This window comes from Rutilus rutilus, assembly GCF_951802725.1.
Source record: "Rutilus rutilus genome assembly, chromosome: 17".
In the NCBI taxonomy this organism is placed as follows: domain Eukaryota; kingdom Metazoa; phylum Chordata; class Actinopteri; order Cypriniformes; family Leuciscidae; genus Rutilus; species Rutilus rutilus.
In genome coordinates, this window is record NC_140230.1 from 30,973,598 (window position 1) to 31,000,843 (window position 27,246).

Consider the following 27,246-nt stretch of genomic DNA (forward strand, 5'->3'; position numbering starts at 1 on the left):
TCTATCTACAATGGTAAACAACTGTCGCTAGTTCTCTCACATTGAAGCAAACGTACAGCAGTTAATGTATCGTAAAAAGAGACTTCCAAGGTCTTAGACCATAAAGGGATAGTTCACCCTAAAAGGAAATTAAAGTCATCATTTACTCAACCTGGTGTTGTTCTAATGCCGTATGCCCTCCTTTCTTTTACGGACCACAAAAGATTTTTTTTTTTTAAATGTCCTCGCGCTCATCCACATAATGCCGTTGAATAGCGACCAGCATCAAGCTTTTTAGAAAAGACGCAAAAGTATCAGAGAACGATCCCATGCGGCACGTGCCGTATATGCCAAGTGTTCTGGGGGTTGTGTGAAATCAAGATTAACAAAAACATGACATGAAATACAACACCTACACGTGTACTTTTTTTCCACTTTTACAAGTGGTATTATAATGCATTTTGGTCAATTGGATCACAAGTAGATGAAGGAGACACATTCCGGTTTACACCTGGTGTTTTAAGCCGTCTCTTTTGTCCACTTTCAACCATTTCTGTCCTGATTTCTTCAAGTCGAGGGTCTATGTGCGGATAAATGTATGTTTTTTTCAGATCTTTCGATGTGATGGACAAAAAAAGCTTGCACAATTTACATATGAACGTGCGCAGAGATGAAACATGGAGAGCAGCAGCTTTCGTTTCTGCTCTGACAGCCGCAAGACCAGCCGAACACTGAGTGCGTGTTAGAAATCAGGAATGGTGAGAGAACATTGTGCTTGGTAAGTTTTTCGTCTTCAAACCAAACTTGGGTCTTCAGCCGACAAAATTTGGATCCCGTCTGGTTAGTGCGCTTCCCATAATGTTTACACATTAAGTCAGTAGATGTAGTAGGCGTCTTTTGTGGCTGTTCGAACACTTTCGACCACCTGAGTGTTTACAATGCGAAAGCAATCCGGTAGAATGCGTTTTCGACTACCTCTGGGAGTGGTCGGAAGTGGACAAGCTTAAAACGTTTTAGACCCCATTTACACCTGTATTTAGCATCGTCCACTTGTGATCCGATCGACCAAAGGGGCAAGACGGAGTGAAGATTCTTTGATACGTCTCTGCCATTATAAGAGCGAGCGGGACAATTAAAAAAAGAAAAATCTCCTTTTGTGGTCCATAAAAAAAAAGAAGTGCATACGGCATTAGAATAACACCAGGGTGAGTAAATGATGACTTAATTTAGGGTTGAACTATCCCTTACAACGTCAAAGATTACACCAAGAATACACAAGAAACTACTAGTTAAAAGTTCTAGATCAGGTTGCACCTTGGTTACCATTGTGTTCCACATATTCCAACATATTAAAGGGATAGTTCACCCAAAAATGAAAATTCTGTCATCATTTACTCACCCTCAAGTTGTTCCAAACCTGTATGAGTTTCTTTGTTCTGCTGAACACAAAGGAAGATATTTGGAAGAATGTTTGTAACCAAACAGATCTCGGTCCCCATTGACTACCATAGTATATATTTTTTCCTACTATGGAAGTCAATGGGGACCGAGATCTGTTTGATTACAAACATTCTTCCAAATATCTTCCTTTGTGTTCAGCAGAACAAAGAAACTCATACAGGTTTGGAACAACTTGAGGGTGAGTAAATGATGACAGAATTTTCATTTTTGGGTGAACTATCCCTTTAATATCCTGTCTGAAAACATAGTCCTAATAGCTCTAACTTAAATCAGAGGGAAATGACAGGTGAATAACACTCATGTAGAAGCACCTAACCCTGGTTTGTAAACCTAAACTTGACAAACTGTAAACAAGTCCCTCAAATCTGATTGGAATGCACTTGATGTTCACCATGGTGGTCTACATTCTATTCATACTACTTTTTCAATATTCTGCACAAAAACTGCAAAAGTTCTATTCTCATGAGTATTTTTATAGTGTTTTCTAGTTAAAATATCTAAAACAAGATAAAACGGCTTGAGAATCAACACTGCATTGTTTTCAGAGAACGTATCTGCAGTGTTACTTCTAATGCAAATGGACTTTCAGTAGGTAACGCTACTCATTCCTAACCCTAACCAAGTATTATGACTAATAAAATAATAATAAACTGAAAAGAGTGATTTATACATTGGATGTTTCAATTAAATAACAGCTATGAATTATACAACGGTTATCAGGAGTGCTACACAAGAGTCTGATGTTAGCATGTTGCTAATCTAATATAACTAAGCAGTACTCGTGGAATAAGCATGAAAAATAAATACAGCAGCACACGCACATAAAAACTGTCCATTTACTGAAAAATTTGATGACACTATTTGTATACATTTTCCATGATGAAAAAAATATATCTAGAGCTGCTTCCTCCACCGTCTTGAATGAACTTGAGGTAATGCATCATGGGACTGATGGGAGCACGCTTATAACGCCTTAAAATGCTGTCTAGCAGATCACATTCAGTAGTTAATGCATGCTGCTCTATATTCCACACAGGCTGGTCTATTTTTCTTTCTCCATGACAAAAAAAAAAAAAAAAAAGACACGTGTAAAAAGATTACATTAGCGTCTCGCGCTGCTGTGAACGAACCGCGAAGCAAAGAGACAAATGACTTCCTGGACAAAGGAACCTAATGAAATCTTAATGATTACAAATGTGCTTAAATGATACACGTGCGGCCATAGAGAGGTCTGCTCTTCTTCTTCATCAATAGAATTAGGGCCACAGACACATGCAATGGAAATCAATGAGCTCTGACAACATGTTCTTCAATTACTACAATTAGCCTTTTCGAAATGCAGCCCTGCCCTACAGCTTTGCTCAAATACAGCCATGTCACATCAAGCTGTCTGTCATCTGCTAATCTTGGATCCTGAATAATTTAGGACTGATATATCGCATGAGAAAGAGTGAAAAACACTGCCAGTATCAATAGATAATCACTACACTCTACAGCAGTGAACTCGCATTTAATGAAACATCTAAGACAAAGTGTATACTTAAAAGAAACACAGAAGATAGCAAACTTTGAGAAATAGAGTTTAAATTCAAGTTGTGAAAGTTTTTCATTGAATATTTAATTTTATTTTATTTCAAATCATGAAAATGATTTTTAAATCTCCCACTTAACATTAATCTAGCACACAAAAAAACCCATTATATCACATTTAATTTTAACATTTACTCTCCCTTTCGAGTGCCATGGGCATAGCATGCTGGGAAATAAAAAAATCCCAGCCCAGTTTCAGTTAAACTTAAGTTCATCTAAATTAAAAGAAATCATTTCATAAAATTCAAAACAATGAAAATTCAGTTTACTTAAAATATATAAGTTCTGTGAACTTGAAAGAAAAAGAAAGTGCTAAATACTCATAAAAGTTCATTTGACTGAACTAATTAGTTTAATTTAAGTTTGTCCTACTCAAACCAATTAATTATTTTGAGCGTTAGGGTTTCAGTGTAGTTTTAGTGAACAATAACAACACGGGTGTTTACACAGAAACACAATAAGAAACTGCACAGATTGACGCAAGAAAATATTCTATGTGAACCGCCCCCCCAAAAAAGTTCTCTAAAATGATTTAGGAGTCGATTAATAGCACAATGCACGTACTTCTAGCTTTCTCAAAGCTGCCACAAGGGGTGTGATAGCAAACTATAGCTCAAAATTACATTTTGTTTTCGGTTCTCAGTTTTCGGTTTGGTGTTAACTACTGTCATTGCACAGCAATAAGAACTGAATGAATTGTGTTTCTGGCCCTATTGTAGTGATGTAAGTGTCTGAGGGAAATCACAGCCCAACACAACTGTTTCAGAGTTAATCACAGCCCTAAAGAGATACTGTTCCACAGACTGACTGATTGGATGGGATGCTGGCAGACACTATTTATCATGCAGACAGTTTCCTCCAGCAGTGCGCACGTGAGATCTCACAGAGAGATGTGTCAGACCGCCGCAGGGGTTCAGATGGCCATTACCTCCCTCTCATCAATGTAATGAGAAAGGGTCATAGAGCCGCTCTGACAGACACAAGACCCAGGTGGAGATTAATGCCGGACATCAATATACAAATCCTTCATGCTGCTGCATGACAGAGACAAATCTATCTCTCTGGATTATGTCTCACCACCTGATTGACAGACAGTCAGGGAATCATCTGTGCAAAAGTTTGCAAACAAATTCACAAAGACAACAAGAAGAACATTTTGTGGTTATATATGGTCTAATCTGAAAACCTGACCACAGGTCAAAAACACCAAAATCTAAAAAAGTCAAAGTCTCCCAAAGGCCCATTCACACCAAGGACGATAACTATAAAGATAATAATAAAGCTGTAATAACACCATAGCTGTAATGATAACGGCACAAAGAAACAATATCGTTGGAATCACTTACAGAACGATTTTATCCAGCTGATGAACGATAAAAACATAGGCAACCAATCAGAATCCATCCTGCTGTAACGAGCTCAAGCATTTAAAGTGACAGACGAGCATGAGCTTAGAATAAACAGAACGATATCGTCCACTGGTGAGGATGCTAATATAGTTATCGTTATATTTATTGTCCTTGGTGTGAATCACTGTCTTCTCAAAGGTGAACATCCTTCCAGATATAAAATGTCAAGTCTTCTTTAATGATCATTCTTGCTCCAGACAAACAGCTTGCTTCAGAAAGCAACTTTTATTAATCTTATAGAGAGTTTCTAGAAGCAGACCAGATTAAAAAGCCTTTTTGTTTGTAAATGTCATGAAATATAAAATGATGGCATTACATTTTTTTTACTTCACTCATCCAAACTGGACTAAAGTACAGTACATTTTCCATAAAAATATGAAATTAAAATGGCATGAAAAACAATCACATCTCCAAACTAATTTGAGTCTTGAGCATAACAAATATTTGAGCATTCGAACATAACTCAAACATGCTAAAATATAAAACTATTATTACAATCACCAACACGAATAAAAATCATCTAAAAAAATATTTTGAGTCTTGAACACACTGTAAAAAATTTGTAACACTCCCAAATCAAAAATTTCAATTGACCAATAACATCTAAATTTTTCAATTGGCCCAAGTGAAAATCTGTACATTTAATTTTAGAATTTACAGAATTTCACTTGGGCCAATTGAAAAATTTAGATGTTATCGGTCAATTGAAATTTTTGATTTGGGAGTGTTACAAATTTTTTACAGTGTGAACATGCTAAAATATAAAACTTATTATATGAAAAACAATAGTAATATTAATACTTATTAATAATTATTATTAATACATGTTTTTAATTGTATTAATTTCATTATTATATTATCTTATATTATTCATATAAATACACAAAGCTCTGCATTATATAGTCAGAGATAGCAGTTAAACTGGACTGCAGGTGATGAGTGAAGTTTTTTTCTCTGAACTATTGCACACAAAAGTGGCATACCTTTTTTGATGATTAACTTTATTGAGGTGTGTGTAAAATGTGTGCGAGAGTGAGAGAGTTTCCACCTGCAGAGCTATCTGACAAACACACAAGACCCAAAAGAGATCAATGTGTGTGTAACACCCTATCTTACACCCGCCGCGATGCAGCGCCAAGCGCGATGCAAGTGTTTTTTGCTAGTTTCAGCCTGACGCAGTTATCATTTTCACGTCCTGCGCCAAGTTGTTTAAATACCAAGTGCATTTGCGCCCATTTGTGCGCCCATGGGCGTGCTGGTCTGAAAACGAGGTGTGTTCTGGCGCATTGTTGGCACGTTGCTATTTTGAGGCAACAGAAATAGACTGCAACATTTTTTTTGTTCCTTAAAGAGCGCGTTAGTAATGTGCGCCTATAGGCGGGTCCACAATGCGCGTACACTCTGCTTATTACACACACAGGGTGCAGCAGCACACAAACATGCCAAATATTTAAAATAAAGGATTACAATGTAAAAGATTATTATTGTGTACATAAAGATATGGTGGAATCCGGCTTGTTACCTCGCACACAAGCAGTTCCGTTCGCTCTGGATCACTATCAAATTCCGTCATGTAAATAGCGAATCTGCCATGGCGCGAGCTCAACTGGCATTTAAAGGGAATGGGAGATGAGACTCTGATTGGTTTAATGCACGTAAATCCCAAAACACACTATTCAGAGAATAGGGACAACCCTTTTAGACCATGCGCCTGGTGCGCCGACCATTTCTCCCGTCATTAAACTAGCAAAAGTGGATTCGGACACGCCCTAAGCGAACTTGCGCCGTGCACTTTAGACCATGTGCTTAGATCGTTAAAATAGGGCCCTTTAAGTATTAATCAGTTTAAGCACACAGTTTGACTACAAACAGGGAAAAAAACATAAAAAATTATAATTTCACCATGAATGTGTCTAAAACCAATAATATCTCAAATCTAAAAGTATGATGAATGTTGTTGAAAATTTACCAGAATTTACCCCAGCAATTGTAGGCTACAATTGTAGATTTCCATCATATTTAACTGCAATTTCATCTGGTGAAGTTAAAATATATATATATATTTTTAAACACTTCAAACTTGAAACCACAGTAACCAGAGGGATATGGTCTGTGGCAGTGTAAAGAGAAGCCACACTATCTGTAACGGATCATTGAGCATTCTGACAAGTGTTTACTGGAAGATTACTAACGCCTTGACGGCTTCAGGCACTTTGGTGTGTTTTAATCTGGTCTGCGATTAATAAAGGAGGCCTTCTGAAACAGGCTGTCGGTCCAGAGCAATACCTGGGGTGATATTATGAAGTATGACAATTCATAGAGATGTGACAGTGTGTAAATGTGAATGGATGTGCACCATTGAGCTGACCTGCAGTCAGTGGCGTCATCACAAATGGGAGCGCTGAATGACCAGAATGAAAGAATTATCTCGGTCTTTTAAAATGATTAGAATTTACTAAATATTGCAAAAAAGAAAAAGAAAAAAGGAATCTCTAGTATAATTATCTAAAAATGTTGGCCTTACCTGCACTGCAAAAGGGTTAATTAATAAAAAAAATAAAAAAAATATATACTTATCGGTTTGATTAAATATATATATATATATATACAGTGCTATGCATAAGTTTAGGCAACCATGCTAAAGTTGACTAAAAAGAGGAATAAAAAATCATATTTTGCAAATTTAACTTAATGCCTTATTTTAAAAAATTAGGAAAAATCCAACCTTTAAGGACACCAATTTTCTTTGTGAATGAATAATGTATCGTAAATAAATAAATGTTCTTCCTTAAAAAACAGGGTGCATAAGTTTGGGCACCACTATGTTAAATTCCCATAGAGGCAGGCAGATTTTTATTTTTAAGTATTTTTTTTTTTTTTTTTTTTAGGATACTATGCATCCTGATAAAGTTCCCTTGGCCTTTGGAATTAAAATAGCCCCACATCATCACATAGCCTTCACCATACCTAGAGATTGGCATGGAGTACTTTCCATAAGATCATCTCTCAATGCAAATCAAACTAGCTATTAGGCTAACTGAAATAAAATCATGCCAATCTCTAGGTATAGTGAAGGCTATGTGATGATGTGGGGCTATTTTAATTCCAAAGGCCAAGGGAACTTTATCAGGATGCATAGTATCCTAAAAAAATAAATAAAAAAAATACTTAAAAATAAAAATCTGCCTGCCTCTATGGGAATTTAACATAGTGGTGCCCAAACTTATGCACCCTGTTTTTTAAGGAAGAACATTTATTTATTTACGATACATTATTCATTCACAAAGAAAATTGGTGTCCTTAAAGGTTGGATTTTTCCTAATTTTTTAAAATAAGGCATTAAGTTAAATTTGCAAAATATGATTTTTTATTCCTCTTTTTAGTCAACTTTAGCATGGTTGCCTAAACTTATGCATAGCACTGTATATATAAATATTTTTTTTTTATAAAAATAAAAAAATAAAATAAAATAAAATAAAATAAAATAAGGCCTATAACTATAGGGCAGCAAGGCAGCTCAGTTGGTGGAACAGAGCCATAGTTTCCCATCTAAGGTCACCTGAGCATCACTTTTAGCGAGACCTCGTGCCACTGACATACACTAGGATTATATGATGGTCAAAACAGGACATAGCAGATACTGCCAAAGCATTTCTGTACCAAAGGCCAAAGTCTCCATCCAAAGCTTCTCCTGATGGTCTATCAGGAGGTCCTGGCAGATAAGACCATCCCTCCGGCAAATGTTCTTGGAGCGTCGTGGAATCTCTCCGGGGATGTTTTTGCTCATCCACAGCTGAACAGACTGTTCCTTTTTCATGCAGATTTTACTAAGTGCATTTTCATCTAGGCCACGATGTTCCTTTAGACCAAACAAAACCCCGCACACTATTTTTGTGTGTGTGTGTGCACGCATGGGCTTAAAAATCAATTTTCCTGATTTAGAACCATTCTACGCCTCAAATTTGGGCTGCTGAAGAGCTGAAACCGGAATAAACATAAAACAGCCTCGTGAAGGAATGCACGTCTTTAAGATTCATGGCATTGCATTGCCTGGCTATAACAGCTATGCAGTAACTCTACGATTGAAGAACATGATGACTTCAAATTCACAAGATACTTCAGTCAATATTTCAACGTGTGATGGAACTCACACAATGTCAGAAGCGTGAATGAATAATGACATACTTCGAGGGAAGCAAAAGATATGATGACAAAAAGACAAAGGAATGTGCTCACCATCACTGCCCTTGAAAATATATATATAGAGGAGGTGGTGCAGAAAATATGTTTCTATGGAAACAGCGCCCTAGGTTTTTGGCGTTTCTGTTAATTGTCTAAATGAATGTGGCTTAAGGACTCCGAATTCAGTCAAGGCATGAAATTCAACAATCGCCACTATTAATACATATTATTTTAATGGGGAATACTCAAGGGCTCTGATGGCCTGAATAAAATGAAACGCACCCAAATACCCTTATTTCATTAGCATACGACAGTTATTTTTAGAAACTGACATGGTGGAAAAGTGATGGATGGAAGGCATTGACAGACTTCATCATTCTTCATCTTACAGCCAGAGGGGAAAAAACTCCTTTTTATGCTTTAAGAAACAAGACATAACGTAAAAAATAGTGTTAACTATCGCTCTAAACTATCACACTCTATCACACCTAAAAGTTGTTGTTGCGAATTTGTGAACTTTTAATTGATCAACATAAAAAGCCTAGTGAATGCCACTAAAATGCAAAGTACTAAGTTGCGTAATAAGTTAGGCAGTATTTTAAGGCCTTCTTGACACAAAGACTGCTTCAAAAGCTTGGCTGTACGATTTTGGATTTAAGGATACATATTTTTGGCCAAATTCTAAGAAAGCATCACATGTATCCCTTCCTTCACAGAGAAAGCAATCCCAGAATGCATTACAAGCTCATTGATAGAAAAAAACAAGGGTTCTTTAATTAAAGTACCAATAAAAATGGTTCAAATTGATTGAAAATTGACTATTTTACTCAACATTTGTGTGTGCTGTCCATTTATTGACATTAGAACTCAGTCATGCTAACGTCAGACTCTATTAAACTCAATATATATATATATATATACATATATTTAGAAACTCTAATGTTAGAGCTATTACGTTCTCCACTCTACTCCAGGGAGAAGTGACCTTTAAATGAAATCTGACGCAGCGCTAAACTGCTCTAGGCGATGCTAATGAAATTTAGTTCCATCATCAACTTCCAGTCCTGATCAAAAATGGCAAATTCGGAAAGTGTAGTAAAGAGTACAGCATCTCTACAGCATCCTGCAAATTAGGAATTAGCTTTCAAAGCTCATTCAGACACTCTCTACTTGATATTTCTGAAAATGAGATGTTAATGATTTGATACAGAGCAGAAAGTCAGTATCAGTTTCTGATTACATTATCATAGCTGCTTCAGTTTCACATTAATGACGCTGTTTAATAGCAATGAGATGTTAATATTACTATTAGCATACATTAATTAAGTACGTTTAAAGAAAGGTTGTCAATTTAACACGCTAAGGGCCAGATTCACTAACAGCTTGCGCTAGCACAAACCCTCTTTTGGCGTTACAAAACTACTTGGATTTACTAAAGACAGACAGTGAAATATAAGCACTGTAAAGGCATGGACAGGGTTATTTTTTAAGCTGGCCTTATTGCACATGCATTTGTACTTTCCCTTTCAGATGCAAAATTTATGGGAGGAGAGTATTTAAATGAATCATGCAAGGTGATTTACTAAGGTTTGCACCCGTCAATATACTGGTATTTGTGCCATTATTTACTGGCCAAAAAAGCAGTGTCATCAGTAGATCACATGCAGAACTTTCCACTCCCATCAGCGTTTTTTTTTTTGGAGGGAATTTACAGAATTACAGTAGTAAATCTGGCCCTAATTGAGTTAAGTATATAAAAAACACATTTAATCATGCCTTCTGAGAAAATGACTTATAATAAGGGATTTTACTACCATCAATTCCAGCTTGAAGCACCACCTAATGAACACAGCTACTACAGGCAACTCACCTCATCAACTCAAAAGATGGAGCACAGCAGAAAGAAGCAATGCCACGTCTAAAAAAATTCACCTAGCTCATGTTTACATAGACCAACAACTGAAAAACTGACAGACTGACAATCTTTTTTTAGTGTCAAATTGCTGTGGACTTGTGGTTTATTCCTATGTTGCTTAAAGATATGGAAAGAAAACAAAATATATTGACGTATCATGTCTGTATTCAATTATGCCATAACACTATCTTAAATCACCTTCATACTTAAAAAAAAAATTAAAATATTTGTGATTAACCTCCATTAATTAGATTTTTAGGTAACAGTTTACATTAAGGTTGATTAGTTTAACATTAGTTAACTACCTCAGTTAACGAACCAAGAATGAACAATACTTACAATTTATTAATCTTAGTTAATATTAATTTCAACATTTACTAATACACTAAAATCAAAGGTTGTTAACTTATTGTAAAGTGTTACCGATTTTTACTTTCAATAATAATAGATTTTTTCTTTATTACTTTTCATTGCTATTAACAAAATTAAAATTTTATATAACAAAGCTAATGAGAATTAAATGCAACTTTTTTTTTTTCCTATTGTCAATTATTTTTCTCATTTAATCATAAGAAAATGTCATGCTGACAATTTTATGATTTTTCAATTAAATTAAATTAAGATATACTGTATTCTCTGAAACCAATCTCAGGCATTTTATCTGATTTAAAGGTATCTGCTTATATAATATACTGTATATACGCAGATATAATATATTTTTTACTTAAAAACAAGACGAGGCTACTGATTCAGAAAAAGATTTTTTGCACTTAGGGACTTCTGCATTTGATAGTGACATCTCTGCTTTGAAATGGTCTGACTAGAGGACAATACCACATAAACCACTGGAAATGAAAATTAGTTGAAACATCTCATGACTGTCTGTGCTGTGTGTGAACACATGCTTTGGTGTCCACTAAGAAACCTCAGTGACTTGTTGTGCATCACAAGGCAAAGCTAAATAACCTCTTTATGGCTTTGTTTTCCTTCTTTTTTCTGCCTGTTAGTTTCATATGTGTATATTAGTCGTGAGATTGCATAACTAATCCACAGAAAACTGCAACCAGAACACATGCATCATACATATTACACAAGTCACCTAATGAGGCAGACAATGCCTGTGGCTCTCCCACCATCGTCAATGTAACTGCTACTGACATCACTTCCTGTTTTTCAAAGCATGTATTGGCTGATTCAACACGCCTCAGTAAACACAGAAAGATCACCTGAAGAACGCATGACATTAAAAAGCAAACACTTTTTGCCTTTTCAGCTAAATCACTGTTCCTTATACACAATCCGTGTCCATCCATTCGTACTGTATGTTCATTTAACGCAATATGATCAACGATATGCTTCAAAGGTCTGTGTGCGCTTCCAGTCACTTATTAACAAAGAAAATCGTGTTCCTATCTCCCTCATTACAAACCCGATCAGAGTCTAATGTCTAATGCATCGCTCAGAAGCTGAGATGACACGTGCAGTGTCAACACTGTGAGATGAGCCGGAGCTCAGAAATATCACAAAAACGGCCTCAGAGAGCAGTCAAACGGAAAGAGAAGGAGTCCATATGGGTGAATCTCACGAAACGAACATGTCTGGGTCATATTTCACACTGAAACCAAAATGAAGGAGATATTATTTGCATAAAGAAAATGAAACCTGTTTTTGTATGACATTATATCATCATAATACATTTTCTTGATTATTGTACATGTAAATAATAAATAAAAACTACTAAAAACAGTTTTTGTCCATTTATGTCAAATAATTCAAACACATTTTCATCTGAATAAAATCAACGTCAAAAACAAAACTCTTAAAGTGCCCCTTTTATGGTGTTTATGGTGGCCCAGTCGGTTGTGATTGGTCTACTCCGCTCCGATTGGTCAGATGGCCCAGTCTGTTGTGATTGGTCTACAGCTTACAAAGTGTGTTGGAAACAAAACATCCATTACCATATCTGAATTTCAGCTCCACATCTCCCTGATTGCTTGATACACAGTGACATGGACATTAACGATGGCATTGGTTTTACCAAATCAAATTGAGCCAGAGTCATCATCCTTTGGAAGTGCATGAAAAATGGATTCGCTTTCTCAGCGCAGAAAACAGCATCTTCTCGACATGTCAACAACACGGACCAAACCCTTCAAGGCCGCAGCTACAACAGTGTTTCAGGGCGGGTCGAAGTAGACGTTGTTCGCGAGTAGCCAATGAAGACCATAGGCTGGCATTATGCAAATTTATTACAAACCTACTGAAGTTACTGATGACTGGTTTCTGGCAGTTTAGAATAAGTTCTTTCTTTTGGGAGACAATAACTTCATTTATCAGGCACCTTGATCTCTGAAACTTTGCAGACCTTTTACATTTACGAACAGCTATACAACACAGTACATGAACGGTAATGTCCAAAAAAAGCATAAAAGGAGCACTTTAATAGCCTATAGTATAATCAGGGACTGCTTAATTGTCATGAAAATAATATATAAATTCCTAAAAATGTTATGGTCCAAATTATATTATATTTTGATTTTGGGGGATGAAATTTGACCTGAACATATTTTAATGAAAGATTCATGAGATTCACCGATATGTGCAGCTGTTGAGTGACTGCTAACAGGGTTCTGCGCCCATTGAGTATGAAGCTGAATCTGAATGGAGGCCTTTACTTGGGTAAAAGGGGTATTTGAAGGTATGGGGACACTGAAAAAAAGACTTTCACATTTCATGACATGTTCTGAATAAACAAATAAAGCCCTCATAAGTGTTGAAGTCGCCCCACACACAAACAGCAGCACATTAAAATGACATAGACATACATAAACATAAGGAAGACAGCACTAGTCTAGCACAGGACTGAAATAGGGCTGGATTCATTTATCATGAGCGATTCACCATGGCTTGCCATCTACTGTATCTATACACTCATTTCACTGAACTCGAGTTGGCAGGTTTAGATTAAGTTTCCTATGTTAATGTAAACATAACAAACAAGCTATATCGGGAATACAGTACATTATAATATAGGTTGTGCTAAAGTAAAGTAGGTGTCCTTGACTTAATTACCCAATTTCCAACTCTAGATCTCTGCAATTCCCTATTCCCAACTCTGCATTCAACTGTGTTAAGTATGGCTCTCATCTTAAAGTTTAGACATGAATAGAATATACAAGAAGTATTTGTGTATGCATTATCTTGTAGCTACCATATACAGTAAGACTGGTTTTCACTGCTGGTCCTGGGGACCCACCTCTCTGCACATTTTGTATGTCTCCCTTATCTGAGACACTCAGGCTGTGTCCGGAATCACCCCCTATATCCTTAAATAGGGCACTATTTGAGGGGACAGCCATTTGTAGTGGTGTCCGAAACCATAGTTGATGTTATCGAGTGCAATCATCCAATCCCACAATGCACCACAATAATGAGTGTACAACCGATGTACGCTCAATGGCTAGACAATACCCATAATGCATATTCCAAACTGGTCCAATGTGGCTACAGCGTAATATCATACAGGTATAAATTCCTTTTTGATTGATTATTAAATTGTTTAATTAAGGTCTATACATAGTTTCAACGGCAGAGTTCAAGATAAATCTTTTCATTACTACTGGAGCTGCCAGTTTGCTGAGTTTCAAATGATTATTAAACAGCAAGCACAAATCACGCAAAAGTGGCAGCCTTTCCGGCGCACTCACTTTTTATTCACTCCTTCAAGCGGACTATATTAGTGGACTAATGTAGGGATAGTGAATGAGGGTATAGGGGTGATTTCGAACACAGCCTCAGTTCAGGAGCTCTCACCTAATGAGCTGATGATCTGAATCAGGTGTGTTAAATAAGGGAGGCATACAAAAATGTGTGAGGTGCGTTCACGCCATGTTGTGATTCCCATAATTACGAGATGTCAACTCGTAACCGTCCTCATAGAGCTACTTGTACCACATTTAGGAGTTGATAGCGTTGCCAGCGCCACTGAAACACATAATTCCGAGTCCGAAGACGTGAACAGTTCCAAGTAGAACGTCATGTGTTGACATCGTGAAATTACGCTATTACGGCATGGCGTGAATGCAGCATTGGTCCCCAGGACCAGGATTGAAAACCATTGGTATAAGAAACAGTTGGCTGCCATGGCGACTAGAGTTTACCTGAGGTCCGTCTCTGAGACCGTCCTCTGGGCCACGCCCTCTTCAGACTCCTCCCGCTCTGCTTCCTCTCTGTCTATACTACTTGTCTGTCTCCTCAGCTTTCCTGCCCTCCCCCCTCCTCTTTTCCTCGCTCTATCCTCCTCTAACCCTCCCTCCTCCTGTTCCTCCTGTAACCCCTCCCCCTCCCTGGAGAGACTCCGCCCCTTGCTGTGGGCGTGGCCAGCAGAAGTAGAAGCAGAGGTGCAAGCAGCATGCAGAACAAAAATGAAGCACAGTGAAAATAGGTGTCAACACTTCCTGAATGTAAACCATAAAGAAAGAATGAATGAATGACAACACAACAAAATAATGCAATGCAAACAGTAATAACAACAGAAGCCAGACAGTATGCACATAAAACAGAACAAAATTGTGTTTCATTGCAGAAATAAAATACACACCCCCTAGCGTGTAAAATGGGAAACTGTTTGTGTTCACTGGCACGGAGTGAGCGGATTATGCAAATGTTGGATGACAGCCGAACAAAAGTTTCAGGTTGGTAAATTTTTTTAAATGTTTTTAAAGTCTCTTATTTTGTCACAAATACAGTAATATTGTGAAATATTATTACAATTTAAATGAACTGTTTACTAATTTAATATATCATCAGCATCATTACATCCCTTCAGAAATCATTCTAATATGCTGATTTGGCGATCAAGAAACATTCTTATCATTATCAATGTTAAAAACAGTTGTGCTGCTTCATATTTTTTGAGGAAACTAGGACACAGCATTCTTTGATGAATAATTATTTATTTTTTTAAAGCATTTGAAATAGAACACTTCGGTAACTTCTTAATACTGTCACTTTTGATCAATTTACTTTATCCTTGCTTAAGGGATAGTTCACCCAAAAATGAAAATTCTGTCATTAATTACTCGCCCTCATGTCGTTCCAAAACCTGTAAGACTTTCGTTCATCTTCGGAGCACAAATGAAGATCTTTTTAATGAAATCCGAGAGCTTTCTGTCCCTTCGTTGACAGCCATTCAACTACAACTTTGATGCTTTACAAAAGTTCATAAAGAGATCGTAAAACTAATCCATATGAATTGAGCGGTTTAGTCCACATTTTCTGAAGAGACACGATCACTTCATATGATGAACAGATTGAATTTAGGCTTTTATTCACATCTAAACATTCATCAGCAGACATAAACAGAAGCTCAACCTACCCTGCTTGGGACATTTTCCAAAGCGCTGGTCCAATGTGGGCACAGCGTTATATCATACAGGTATAAAATCCTTTTTAATTGATTATTAAATTGAGGTTTGTTCTTGCGGAAGCTCAACATGATGCGTAACTCGAGAATGAACCTCATTGGTTCTCACATGTCAAGCGAACATGATTGAGCTTTCCATTTACCTCAACTGATGTGTGAGTTGAAGAATGCTTATGTGAATAAAAGCCTAAATTCAATCTGTTTATCATCATCAATCGACTCGCAATCGAGTCTCTTCAGAAAATTTGGACTGAACCCCTCAATTAATATGGATTAGTTTTACGATCTATTTATGATTGTTTTGAAGTGTCAAAGTGGTAGTTGTGTAGCTGTCTATGGAGGGAAAAAAATCGCTCAGATTTTATTAAAAATATCTTCATTTGTGTTCCGAAGATGACCGAAAGTCTTATGGGTTTGAACGACATGAGTGTGAGTAATTAATGACAAAATGTTCATTTTTGGGTGAACTAACCCTTAAATAAAAGTATAATTTTTTTAAAGTCTTTCTGACCACCAAACTTTCGAATGGTATTGTATATTTAACTGAAACTATATGAAACCTAAGCATTCAAAATGTCTGCAATTTTCAAACTGTCATCATGCATGACTTTATTCACAGTTTGAAGAAACCAATCATTTATCACAATAAAGACAACCTGTTCACTGTACATTTTACAGACACACCCCAAAGAAGGTGTTCTGGATAACTCATAATAAAGAGTGGATTTCTTCCATGCCAGTGGACACATAGAGTTAGTGGTTTGGCACCAAACTCACCTAAACAAAAGCAAACCTTGAACGCACTCGGACCCACATGATGACGAACCCTACAGAGATGCTGTTTCTCTTAGGCCATGTACACACTGCAGCTAAAGAAGATCATCACTCCTCTTATGAGTGTTTAATCCTGTTCTGTACACAGCAGGTATTTATAGGAGTGAGAACCTCATTCTATAACCAAATGTACACTTGAAAGTATTAGATATGAGAAATGTTCTTTTTACTCCCACCATCCGCTTAATGTGCAATATATTTACATTTAGTAATTTAGTAGATGCTTACACAAAGTGACTTACAAGTGATCAACATAAAAAGCAATTCGCCACAGAGCCAACAATATACATTTTTTTCATATAGTCATAATTTTGACTATTAGCAAATTCTTGACAAGAACCACCCACTTAGACTAGACTGTTTGATTGACAAGTAAAGTGACCAACCACAGTTTGTTTTGTTTTTAGAAGCCACTATGGGCCAGATTTACTAACAGCTTGATCCAGCGCAAACCCTTTTTTGTGTTTAAAAAAAAACTACGGTCAGGATTTACTAAAGACACGCAGTGAAAAATTAGCGCTGAAAAGGCATTGACAGGGTTATTTTTGCGGCTGACCTTATTGCTTATGCATTTGTAGGAGTTTCCCTTTCAGATGCAAAATTTATGCGCGGAGAGTATTTAAATGAATCATGCAAGGTGATTTACTAAGGTTTACGCTCATCAATTTGTGCCATTATTTAACACACCAAGAAAGCATGTCTTGGTAGATTGCATTGGTCATTATTGAAATTATCTGCTGCGTCTGTGTTCTTTAAATTTAATTGGAATCTATAAAAGGCATTCTCAATTCATTTCTGAAATGAGCACAATCCTGGTAAATATGACTATGTTTCCAGGGGAATGGATCAGAAATGTCCTAGAAGCCAGTCAATCCGATTGGATAGTGCTTGCCAGTTATGTGTGCAAGATGAGTGAACGCTAACAGACTGTGGGTGGTATATGGGCACGCCATCTGAGGCTGAGACTAAACATACATAAACTTGGTGCCTCTGTCGACACTGGTTTACTAACAACTGCCAGATGATAATATGTTTCCAGCAGTATTGTTATTGTTACCTAAAACTAAAACTAAATCTAAAACTATGACATTTTTTAGATCTTTAATTTAGAAATAAATCTGAAATAAAATACAAATATTAGATGAAAAACTTAGAAATGATGCATTGGCAATTAAAAATAAAAATAAATTAAAGGTACAGTAAATAGAAATATAAAAAAACAAAACTAATAAAAAAAGTTTGACAAGGAGAGGAGCTCGCACACATAACAGTAGAAGATTCTTACAAAAAAATAAACCCTGTAAGGATAGAATCAGCACACCTGATTCTATCTATATAAAACATTTTCACAGCATTACATCCAAAAAGTTGATTTAAAAATTCATATACCTTTTTTTGTAGTTGTTTTTGATATTTTCCTTTGGTATTCTTTCTTTCTCTCTTTTGTTGGATTTATTCCTTATAAACATGAAATCATATTATGTTTCATATTATTATACTGTTTCTGGATAATGTTGCATTTATATTCTTGATGATTATGAACAAAAACATTTTGTATAATTATATAATATTGTATTTTTTTTTATCATTTCTGCACAATTTGTGTACAAAATGTTTGTATTTGTATTTTGTATGTTGTATTTTTTCTGCAGTCTGTATGTTAGTGTACAAACAGTTTTTATGCCATTAAGGTATGTGTGTTTGTTTTTAAATCAACATTTTGAGTTTACTTTCTATGGCAAAAAATGTATATAAAATAGAATCAGGTGTGCTATTTTCTGTTATGACACTGATGACAACATGAATTGAAATCGTTTTGTCTTTGCTTTTGGTATCTAAATAAAGTATTTTTTGTAAGAAATCTACTATTATGTGTGTGGTGTGTATTAAACGTATGCAACAAAGTCATTTTTATCTACTATCTACTAACTATTTGACATGGACATTCTATGGATTTCTTTCTGGTTTTGATGTTTTTAAAAGAACATAACAAAACTAATAAAACAAACTAAAATTAAAATGAAAACTAAAAACATAAAAATAAAAGCTACTTAAAAATAGTAATAAATACTATAATAGTATATAAATGATACTAAAATAACCCTGGTTTCACTATACGGGTTAAATTATTGGCACCCATGTTACTTGTACAGTCATGAGACGAAGTAATTCACTCCTTCAAATAAATGCAGTTGTCACTCACAAAACTTTGCAGTTTGTACATGGCCTCAAAGAACAAACTTAAGGAGCACCCACTGTAGACTGTTCCTCAACTGAACATAACGCACAGGTTTGACAGTGATCGGACTTCTCACCTGATCTTCCGGCTGCCCCGCGGCCGTTCTGATTGGACAGAGATGTAGCTCATGCTGCTGAATCGAGACGCACTGCTGGTTCTCGACACAGCGGACACGTCGCTGACATCACTGTCCGAAGACTTGGCCGAGAGGTTTTCTCCCCGCTGAGGATCTCTGCCTGAACGCTGCAGAACAAACACAACACAAGTTAGATGCTTACGGACAACAAATAGAAAATGCTTGAGACAAAAAAAAAAAAAACTAGTCACAACGGTTAAAGGTGAAGTGGCATCTTCAAAACGTTTTTAGCCAGTGTCATAAAGCTGGGACTAGATTATTGGTTTATTTGACCAATGAAAAAAAAAACTCTAACTTTATTTTTGCATTTCCTTTTGTTGTGCTAGTGGTGCAGAAATGTCACACTTCACCTTTAAAGAAAGACCTCATATAATAATATATTCAAAAAATAAATTCATGAGGAGCTCTAACAGTAGGACATTGTGCTAACAATGGTCATGTGTTTGACTGCCAAGGAATGCATGAACTGATTAAATGTTGACTAAAATTTTTTGTCAATACATCGTCAATGGAATTTAAGCACAACCAAAACAATGTTCTTCCACAAAATGCATGCTGTTTTTTAACTTCTAGAGGATCAAAAGTTACATTGTGTACCTTTAATGAAATGCAAGTTGCTTTGGATAAAAGCTTTTGCAAAATACATAAATGTAGAATGAATTATTGCTTTTGATAAAAGATGTACCTAAAAAGGAACATCCTTAATTTAAACCAGTGTATTCCTGGGTATTCTGTCCTGGACTGACATGGAGAGGTATTGTAGGGTCTTATGTAAAATATGTATTTATAAGATGCTCATGGCTTGCTATGATGATTATAAACATAATGTCCTAAATGGCGCCTTCTCATAAGCCTATCAGACAAAAATTAATGAACCTCTTCTTTATCTGCTTTTAATAGAATCCTGCAGAACTCACGGTGCTGCGCAATGCTTTTCATACCACAGGCTTACAAGGATACAAAGGGAAGGTGATATAGCCGTATATGGCGCTGAATGTCAGCATGCTGACCCGCATACAGGAATACTAAAGTATATCATGTGCAGAGATACTGAACTTAAAAGACTAGGTCTATAAATATTTCACAACTGCTGGAAATGGGTCAATCAAACAAACATCATGTTTAATCTATGATCACTTAGGTCCAGATTAGCAATCTGATTGGCTGAAAAGTGCTAGTTTTTTTTACTACCTGGACCTAGTTCAACTACAGCCATATTAGTGGCTACACTAAAAGCTACAAGCAAAAACTAGCTTTAAGAAGAAACTAAACTGATGCTATTTTACGGGGGTGAAAGAAGAGCCTGGTCATTCAACTAAACTAAACTAAACTAAACTAAACTAAACTAAACTAAACTAAACTAAACTAAACTAAACTAAACTAAACTAAACTAAAACTGCATTTTAGTTTAGTTTAAACCCCTTTAAACATAACACCAAAGCATGCAAATATTGTACAAATGATTAGCCCGTCTATATTATTCTTATTTATTTTTTTTCTCGAAAGGGAGAGTATTTAAATATAGAATTATAATAAAATAATAATTATAATAATAAAGTAAACTAACGGATACAATTAGGGGCCCATAATTATTGTTAAAATTATCATTATCATTATTATTATTATTAAATAATATGCAACCAGGAGTATTTAGTCTCAATTAGCATGACTGCAAATAATACAACTAGAAAACACTCCAATTTATCTAACAGTTGAGTGATCAACAGCAGCATTTATCTATACTAACTATAGCTTAGCTGTTTTTCACGGTAGCAGTAAACCACTATTACCTTATTATAGTCCTGTTCCAGTCTGGAGTCCGATCCTGTTCCCTGTTTATACTTGTTCATCTTCAGTTTCATCTGCCGCGTTCGTTCCTCGACATCCATGGCACCTACGGATCACAGCAGACGTCAATGAGTTTGCAGGTTTGTTGAAAAGGTGTCTTGTGATGTTGGTGAGGCTAGATGGGAACAGATCTGTTGACCCGTTCACTAATGAAGCATATGATGTGATATATAATAATGTAGAATGGTTTAAAGAGATAGTTCAGCCCAAAAATGTAAAGATTCTGTTATAATTTACTCACCCTAATGTTGTTCCAAACCTGTATGAGTTTCTTTCTTCTGTTGAACGCAAAAGAAGATATTTTGAAGAATGTTGGTAAGCAGACAGTTGACGGCAGCCAGCTATTGTTTTCTTCCTACTATGTAAGTCAATGGCTACCATCAACTCTCTGGTAACCAACACTCTTCTTTAATGTTCAACAGAAGAAAGAAACTCATCAAGGTTTGGAACAACATAAGGGTGAGTAAATGATGACAGAATTTTCATTTTTGGGTGAACTAATCCTTTAATAAAGAAATCTTTCCCATCAACAACACTACCGTTGAGTGGTCACTTTTAACTCTGTTTAATACCAAATTGGCCATAAAAAAATATGCATTTATCAAAATGCCTGTCACCCTTAATAATAAGTAAATGTCTTCACATACACATTGGCATACTAAATGATGCAGTCCATAGCAAAAAAAAATTAATATATAAATATATATATATATTTTTTTCAGATTACAGAAGGAGGTAATATATTTAAAATGTAAAATAATAAAAGAGGTTAGCTCTGGTCTATTTAAGACATACTTATTTATAAGCATTTTATTAAGAGTAGCTTAGCGTAAATTCACACAAAAGTCACTCAAACCGGAGGAACACTTCAAAGCATCTGAATGGAAAAGTGTCATTCGTTATTAGCAAATCAAATCTAACCATACAAGATAAATACAGTGTATGTGCAAAGTCCAATCAAATAAAATGCTCTAGAATGTAGTGTTTCTAAGTAACGCAGGTTGTGGTGGTTGCCTTGGCTTACTTGACTTACATGCATGTGTTTGCTAGGATGTTCTGTGTATTTAGTGTCTTTTAAGTGGTTGCTAGGGTGTTTTAGGTGGTTTTCAACATGTTGCTACAGTATGCAGTTGCTAGGGTATTCTGGCCCGAATCTTGTTTGAATCACGAAGTCGCATAAACTTCTGTGACCATTTCAGTTGCAAAATGACAAGCTACAACTTTAACTAGCCTGTTCGCACAAGCAAATTACTGAATTTGTTTATGCTATTGAGTCGTGTAAAGCGTACTGCATGTGTCTTTGTCAGTGCAGGTGCCGTAAATGTCAATAGCAATTTTCTCTTGCCAATAGCAATTGTGCTGTTAAGTAATTAACATGTTCAGCAAATTACCCAATGATTAGTGCTCTCAGAATCATTAGATTAATTGGATTTAATAGCAGCACTATATTACAGCTCATATACAAGGTGCGTTTTTAAGCTTAAAGCCACGTTCATGACGGAGAGTGCTTTCAGAATGCTTTGCATCATGGGAAAACTTCCCCTAAGTCAATCCGCAGTCAAAAGTTTTCAATCTTTGTATCTACTGTAGATATTTGTAATGCCTAAACCATACAGCACACCTCGTTTTCTCTACTGCTTTACAGTGTTTTAAATGGAGATGGAGAACACTAGTAAAAGAGGAAGAAAGAGGGTGCAAATAAAACCTAAACTGACATTAACACCTTATGAAAATAACCATGATGTGATATATATATATATGTACTTATGCCATTATGAAGCCAGCTTCATTAGCTCGAGCCATAACCAAGAACTGTACACAACAGTCGGGTTCGGGAGGTACAAAATCCCATTCCTTTTCTCCACAGAGAACGATGGTCCACTTTAGACATTCTATTAACTATAAGTAACTTTGCAATTACATGTCAACTAACTCTCATTAGAGTATTGGTAGACCGTTACGTTAGGGTTTGGGTTAGTAGAATAAGTTGACATATAGTTGCAAAGTTACTTATAGTCAGTATGTCTGATGGGGAGCATCAAAATAAAGTGTTGGCAGATATTAAGCAGACATTCTATAATACTCTAATGAGAGTTAGTTGACATGTAGGTGCAAAGGTACTTATATTGTACCATCAAACTAAAGCGTAACCAGATTTTCTAAACAATAATGCAGTGCGAGTTCATTAAAAAAATTATAATTGAAAAAGTATAGGTAGCACTTTACATTAAGGTTCATTAGATAACATTAGTTAACTACCTTAGTTAACATGAACTAAGAATGAACAAGACTTCTACAGCATTTCTTAGTTAATATTCATTTCAACATTTACTAATATGTTATTAAAATCAAAGGTTGTATTTGTTAAGTAAGGGATAATGTAGAGTGATAACAAATGTATTGCTCATTGTTAGTTCAGGTTAGTTAATACATTAACTAATGTTAACTAATGAACCTTATTGTAAAGTGTTACCAAAATATAGCATCGAATACCCAAATGAATGGGAATAATTACATTAGCAATAATTCCGACGAGAGATTCACCAAAAAAATGTAACTGTGGAAAGGAAAAGGTGAGAGGGTGTGTTCACACTTGTATTTCAGTTCTCTTGGATCTTTTGGTCCTGACCAAAAAATAAATTATACATTTAGTCCTGGTTTTCTTATGTTCACACTGTCATTTTTAACACCGAACGCAAAGATACAAATAAACAAAAAACAAAGCCTTTTTGACACATATTTTACAACGGAACGCCCGCTATGTGCATAAATATGATGGAATATGTAGGAGCTGACAACTCGTGAAGAGCTTATAAAATGTGTAAAGGAGTCAAAACAGCGACAGGAATTCCTCCGTCACACACAAACGAAGATCTCAGAATTAATTTGGAAGCGGACCGAGACCCATGTTTCAGCGGTCTCGGCCCGCATGTTTGGTGCGCACCAGGGTTCAGATGGCAGGGTTCACACTTTATCAAATGAACCGCACTAACAGAACAATCGCACCAGAGTTCGCTTTAATTAAACCAAACATGCCAAGTGTGAACACACCCTCAGACACCCTATCAAACACAATTGTCTATATACACTACCGTTCAAAGTTTTTTTAAGTAATGTGTATTTTTATTCAGCAAGGATGCATTAAATTGATCTTGTTCTATTGAACTTTCTATTCATAAAAAATTCAGTTTCCATGAAAATACTCAGCATATTAGAAAGCAAAATCAGCATATTAGAATGATTTCTGAAGGATCATGTGACACTGAAGACTGGAGTATTGATAATGAAAGCAAAAAATTTATTTTAAAATACATAGAAACTATATTGCACAATATTATTGTTACTTGGTGAGCATAAAATGCTCAATTTCAAATCCATTACAAATACACTTGTTTTAAATTGTACCATGTCAGATTCAACAATGTGTCATTAACAGTGATTCAGTGCCTCATAAAAGACATTAAATACACCTTGTAACTCTTTTCGGATTTTAATTTTTAACTGATTGTTGTTGTTTTTTCCATTCCTATGGAGAACATGAATGGGAAAATGAGATTCCAGAACCAAGGCTGCTGGAAAAAGTGTTTTGTCACTCCAAAAATGCCACCATTTTCAAATGTTTTCAAAATAAGAACACACACATGATCATAATCATGTTTGATTATGACTGGAGCTGGTAAGGAAGCCCATGAGCTTCATAGGAGAAAGTAACTCTGGAACCAGATGAATAAAATGCTCATAAAAAGGGCAGAGAAGAGGCGTAATATATTAAAAAAGCTAGTGAAGACAACCAAAGAGCAGAAAGAGATGATGTTCGCTTTTCAAGCACAATCCCAGCATTTACTCCTCTACAGTTTTTACACTCATTATACTACTGTGGATTCAAATGTGTATTGCAGTCCAAATTGATAATGGTTGAATCTCACAAATGCTCATATATATATATATATATGAAGAGTTCAGATGCAAAAGCCTCTAAGTGCCGTCTGAAATTTTCTTCTTGAATGATCATTTTTAACAAGCTTGTATATTTAAGTTCAGTAATTTCACTTAAATAACAATGAAAATGACCTATTAATTGTCATTTAAGTGAAACTACTGAATTTAATTATACGAGCTTGATAAAAATGATCATTCTAGAAGAAAATTTCAGACGGCACTTAAGAGGCTTTTGCATCTGAACTCTTCATATATACATACATACATACATGTATATACATGTATACTGTATATGCAAAAAAAGCATATATATATATATATATATATATACTGTATATATATATATATATATATATATATATATATATATAGTTCAATGGGGTTATATATAGAACTTTAGGGTTCTTGACTCAAATTGAAACACTTTATGCCAAAAAGGTTCAATACAATGATAAACGTCTTAAACGATTGCATAATGCGTTCATGTTTAATGGGTTAATTTTAAAAAAAGACATGTTCTTTGTGAGATCAACCTTGATTTTTATTAATAACATTGATTGCAAAGCATATTTCAGTCTGACCTGCTGGAATATCCATATAAAAACAGTTTCTGATGGTTTCAAGCTCGTCCAAACTAGTCATTAGGTAGCCTAAGGGCCAGTTCACACCAAGGATGATAATTGCTAACTATAATGATAACGATAATTATATAGTTCTAAATCGTTCTAAATATAAAAGTAGGGATGCACCGATGCATCGGCTGAACATCGGTAATGGCCGATATTTGCCTCGTTAACTGCCATCGGCCATCGGGAAATAAAAATGACATTCGCCGATGTCACATGGGCGTCAGTTTGGTTTGATATGCTGGGGACAGAGACGCATTCGGAAGTGCATTTTCAGAAGTGCTGGGTACAATGACGCATTTATTTTATTTATTTTCTATGAGAAAACTCCTTTTCTCGAGAAAAGAATGACCATGGTAGCAGAAGAAGCGGCGGATTATGCACGATCCGCGAGTGCTGAAGACGTTCTGCACGGCTTTGATGGGTGCGCAGGAGGACACAAATGGGCGGCGACCGCTTCTTCCAGTGGCGGGAGCTTTTCCCTCAGCGCCGTCAACAGATAGAGCGTTAACTGTACACACCGCCGCCGACTTGAGCTGCAAAGAAGCTCTGGCCTCCCTGTCAAGGACGCTTGTCAAAAAGTACGGGGAAGCTTGACCGCTCTGAATAGTGAGTGAGAGCGCGCGCGCGGTCGGGGCTCTCTCTCTCTCTCTCTCTCTCTCTCTCTCTCTCTCTCTCTCTCGCAGAAGAGCGCGTGCGCGCTTAAAATTTAATATTTTGGTATGAACATTCACCCGTGTTTTTTCCCTCATAAATGCGAACACGAAAAATAAAATGAATATTATGATGTTTTTTTTGTTGGGTCAGACAATGATTACCAAATTTCTCTCTCATATTGCTCCTCATAACAACTGAAAAAGAACTTATAAATAAGGTTATAACTGTCAACCAGAAAGTGACATTAAAGGTTTTTTTTGTTTCATAAATTGGTCTGATTGAATTTGTGCTCATTCTAGGATAGTGTGATCAAGAGCCGAAAGACTTGTATGTTTCCGTGGCACAAAAGAAGGAATAAATAACAAAAAGAAAAAACATCGGCATCGGCATCGGCCATCGGCCATCGGCCAAGTTGTTATGTTAAACATCGGTATCGGTATCGGCCCAGAATTTCCCAATCGGTGCATCCCTATATAAAAGTATAATAGAGTCCACATCACATATAATGTTAACGGCACAGAGAAACGATATCTCATAAATGAATGCATTCGATGAATGATAAAAACATTGACAGCCAATCAGAATCCACCAGATTTCAAAGAGCTCGAGCATTTAAAGCGGCAGGCGACAGAACTACAGAGCGAGCTTACAATAAACTTAAAGTCCATCATTTTATCACTTAAAACTAATCTTTGATCACCAAAATGACATATTTAAACATTTTTCCTTGAAAAAAAATTCTTCATGCCTTAAAATAACTTGAATTAAGTCTAAACCCTTGACTCCTTTAGTATACGCGGTTCTATGAATATGCAAATTAGCCCCGCCTCCACTCACTCACACCAGCTCAGAGATTCACTCGTTGACGATCACACGTTAACCTGATTGGTCAAGGTAATTTGTGACGTCAGAAACACCAGCGATTTCATTGGTTCACTGCAGTTTTAAGGAGAAAATCGTTCTTGGTGTGAACGGGCCTTAAGATTGTCTAGATGCTCAATCAATC

At 36.0% G+C, this 27,246-nt stretch overlaps 1 protein-coding gene across 7 annotated transcripts in view; it reads right to left on the reverse strand.

Annotated features, from left to right (window-relative positions):
* rims2a (regulating synaptic membrane exocytosis 2a) overlaps positions 1 to 27,246 on the reverse strand; it is a gene marked incomplete at its 3' end in the record, with an annotated part of 189,910 nt that overhangs the window by 31,270 nt on the left and 131,394 nt on the right. For 4 of the 7 annotated variants that reach the window (XM_084385430.1, XM_084385426.1, XM_084385431.1 and 1 more), the window contains 2 exons: positions 20,961 to 21,064; positions 19,111 to 19,277 (listed from right to left, as the gene is read on the reverse strand). In XM_084385430.1, coding sequence (XP_084241556.1) covers positions 19,111 to 19,277; positions 20,961 to 21,064 — 271 coding nt within the window. Of the gene's footprint in view, positions 1 to 14,696; positions 14,904 to 19,110; positions 19,278 to 20,960; positions 21,065 to 27,246 lie in introns of all 7 variants that reach the window. The other 3 variants (XM_084385425.1, XM_084385427.1, XM_084385428.1) reach the window with 1 other exon arrangement.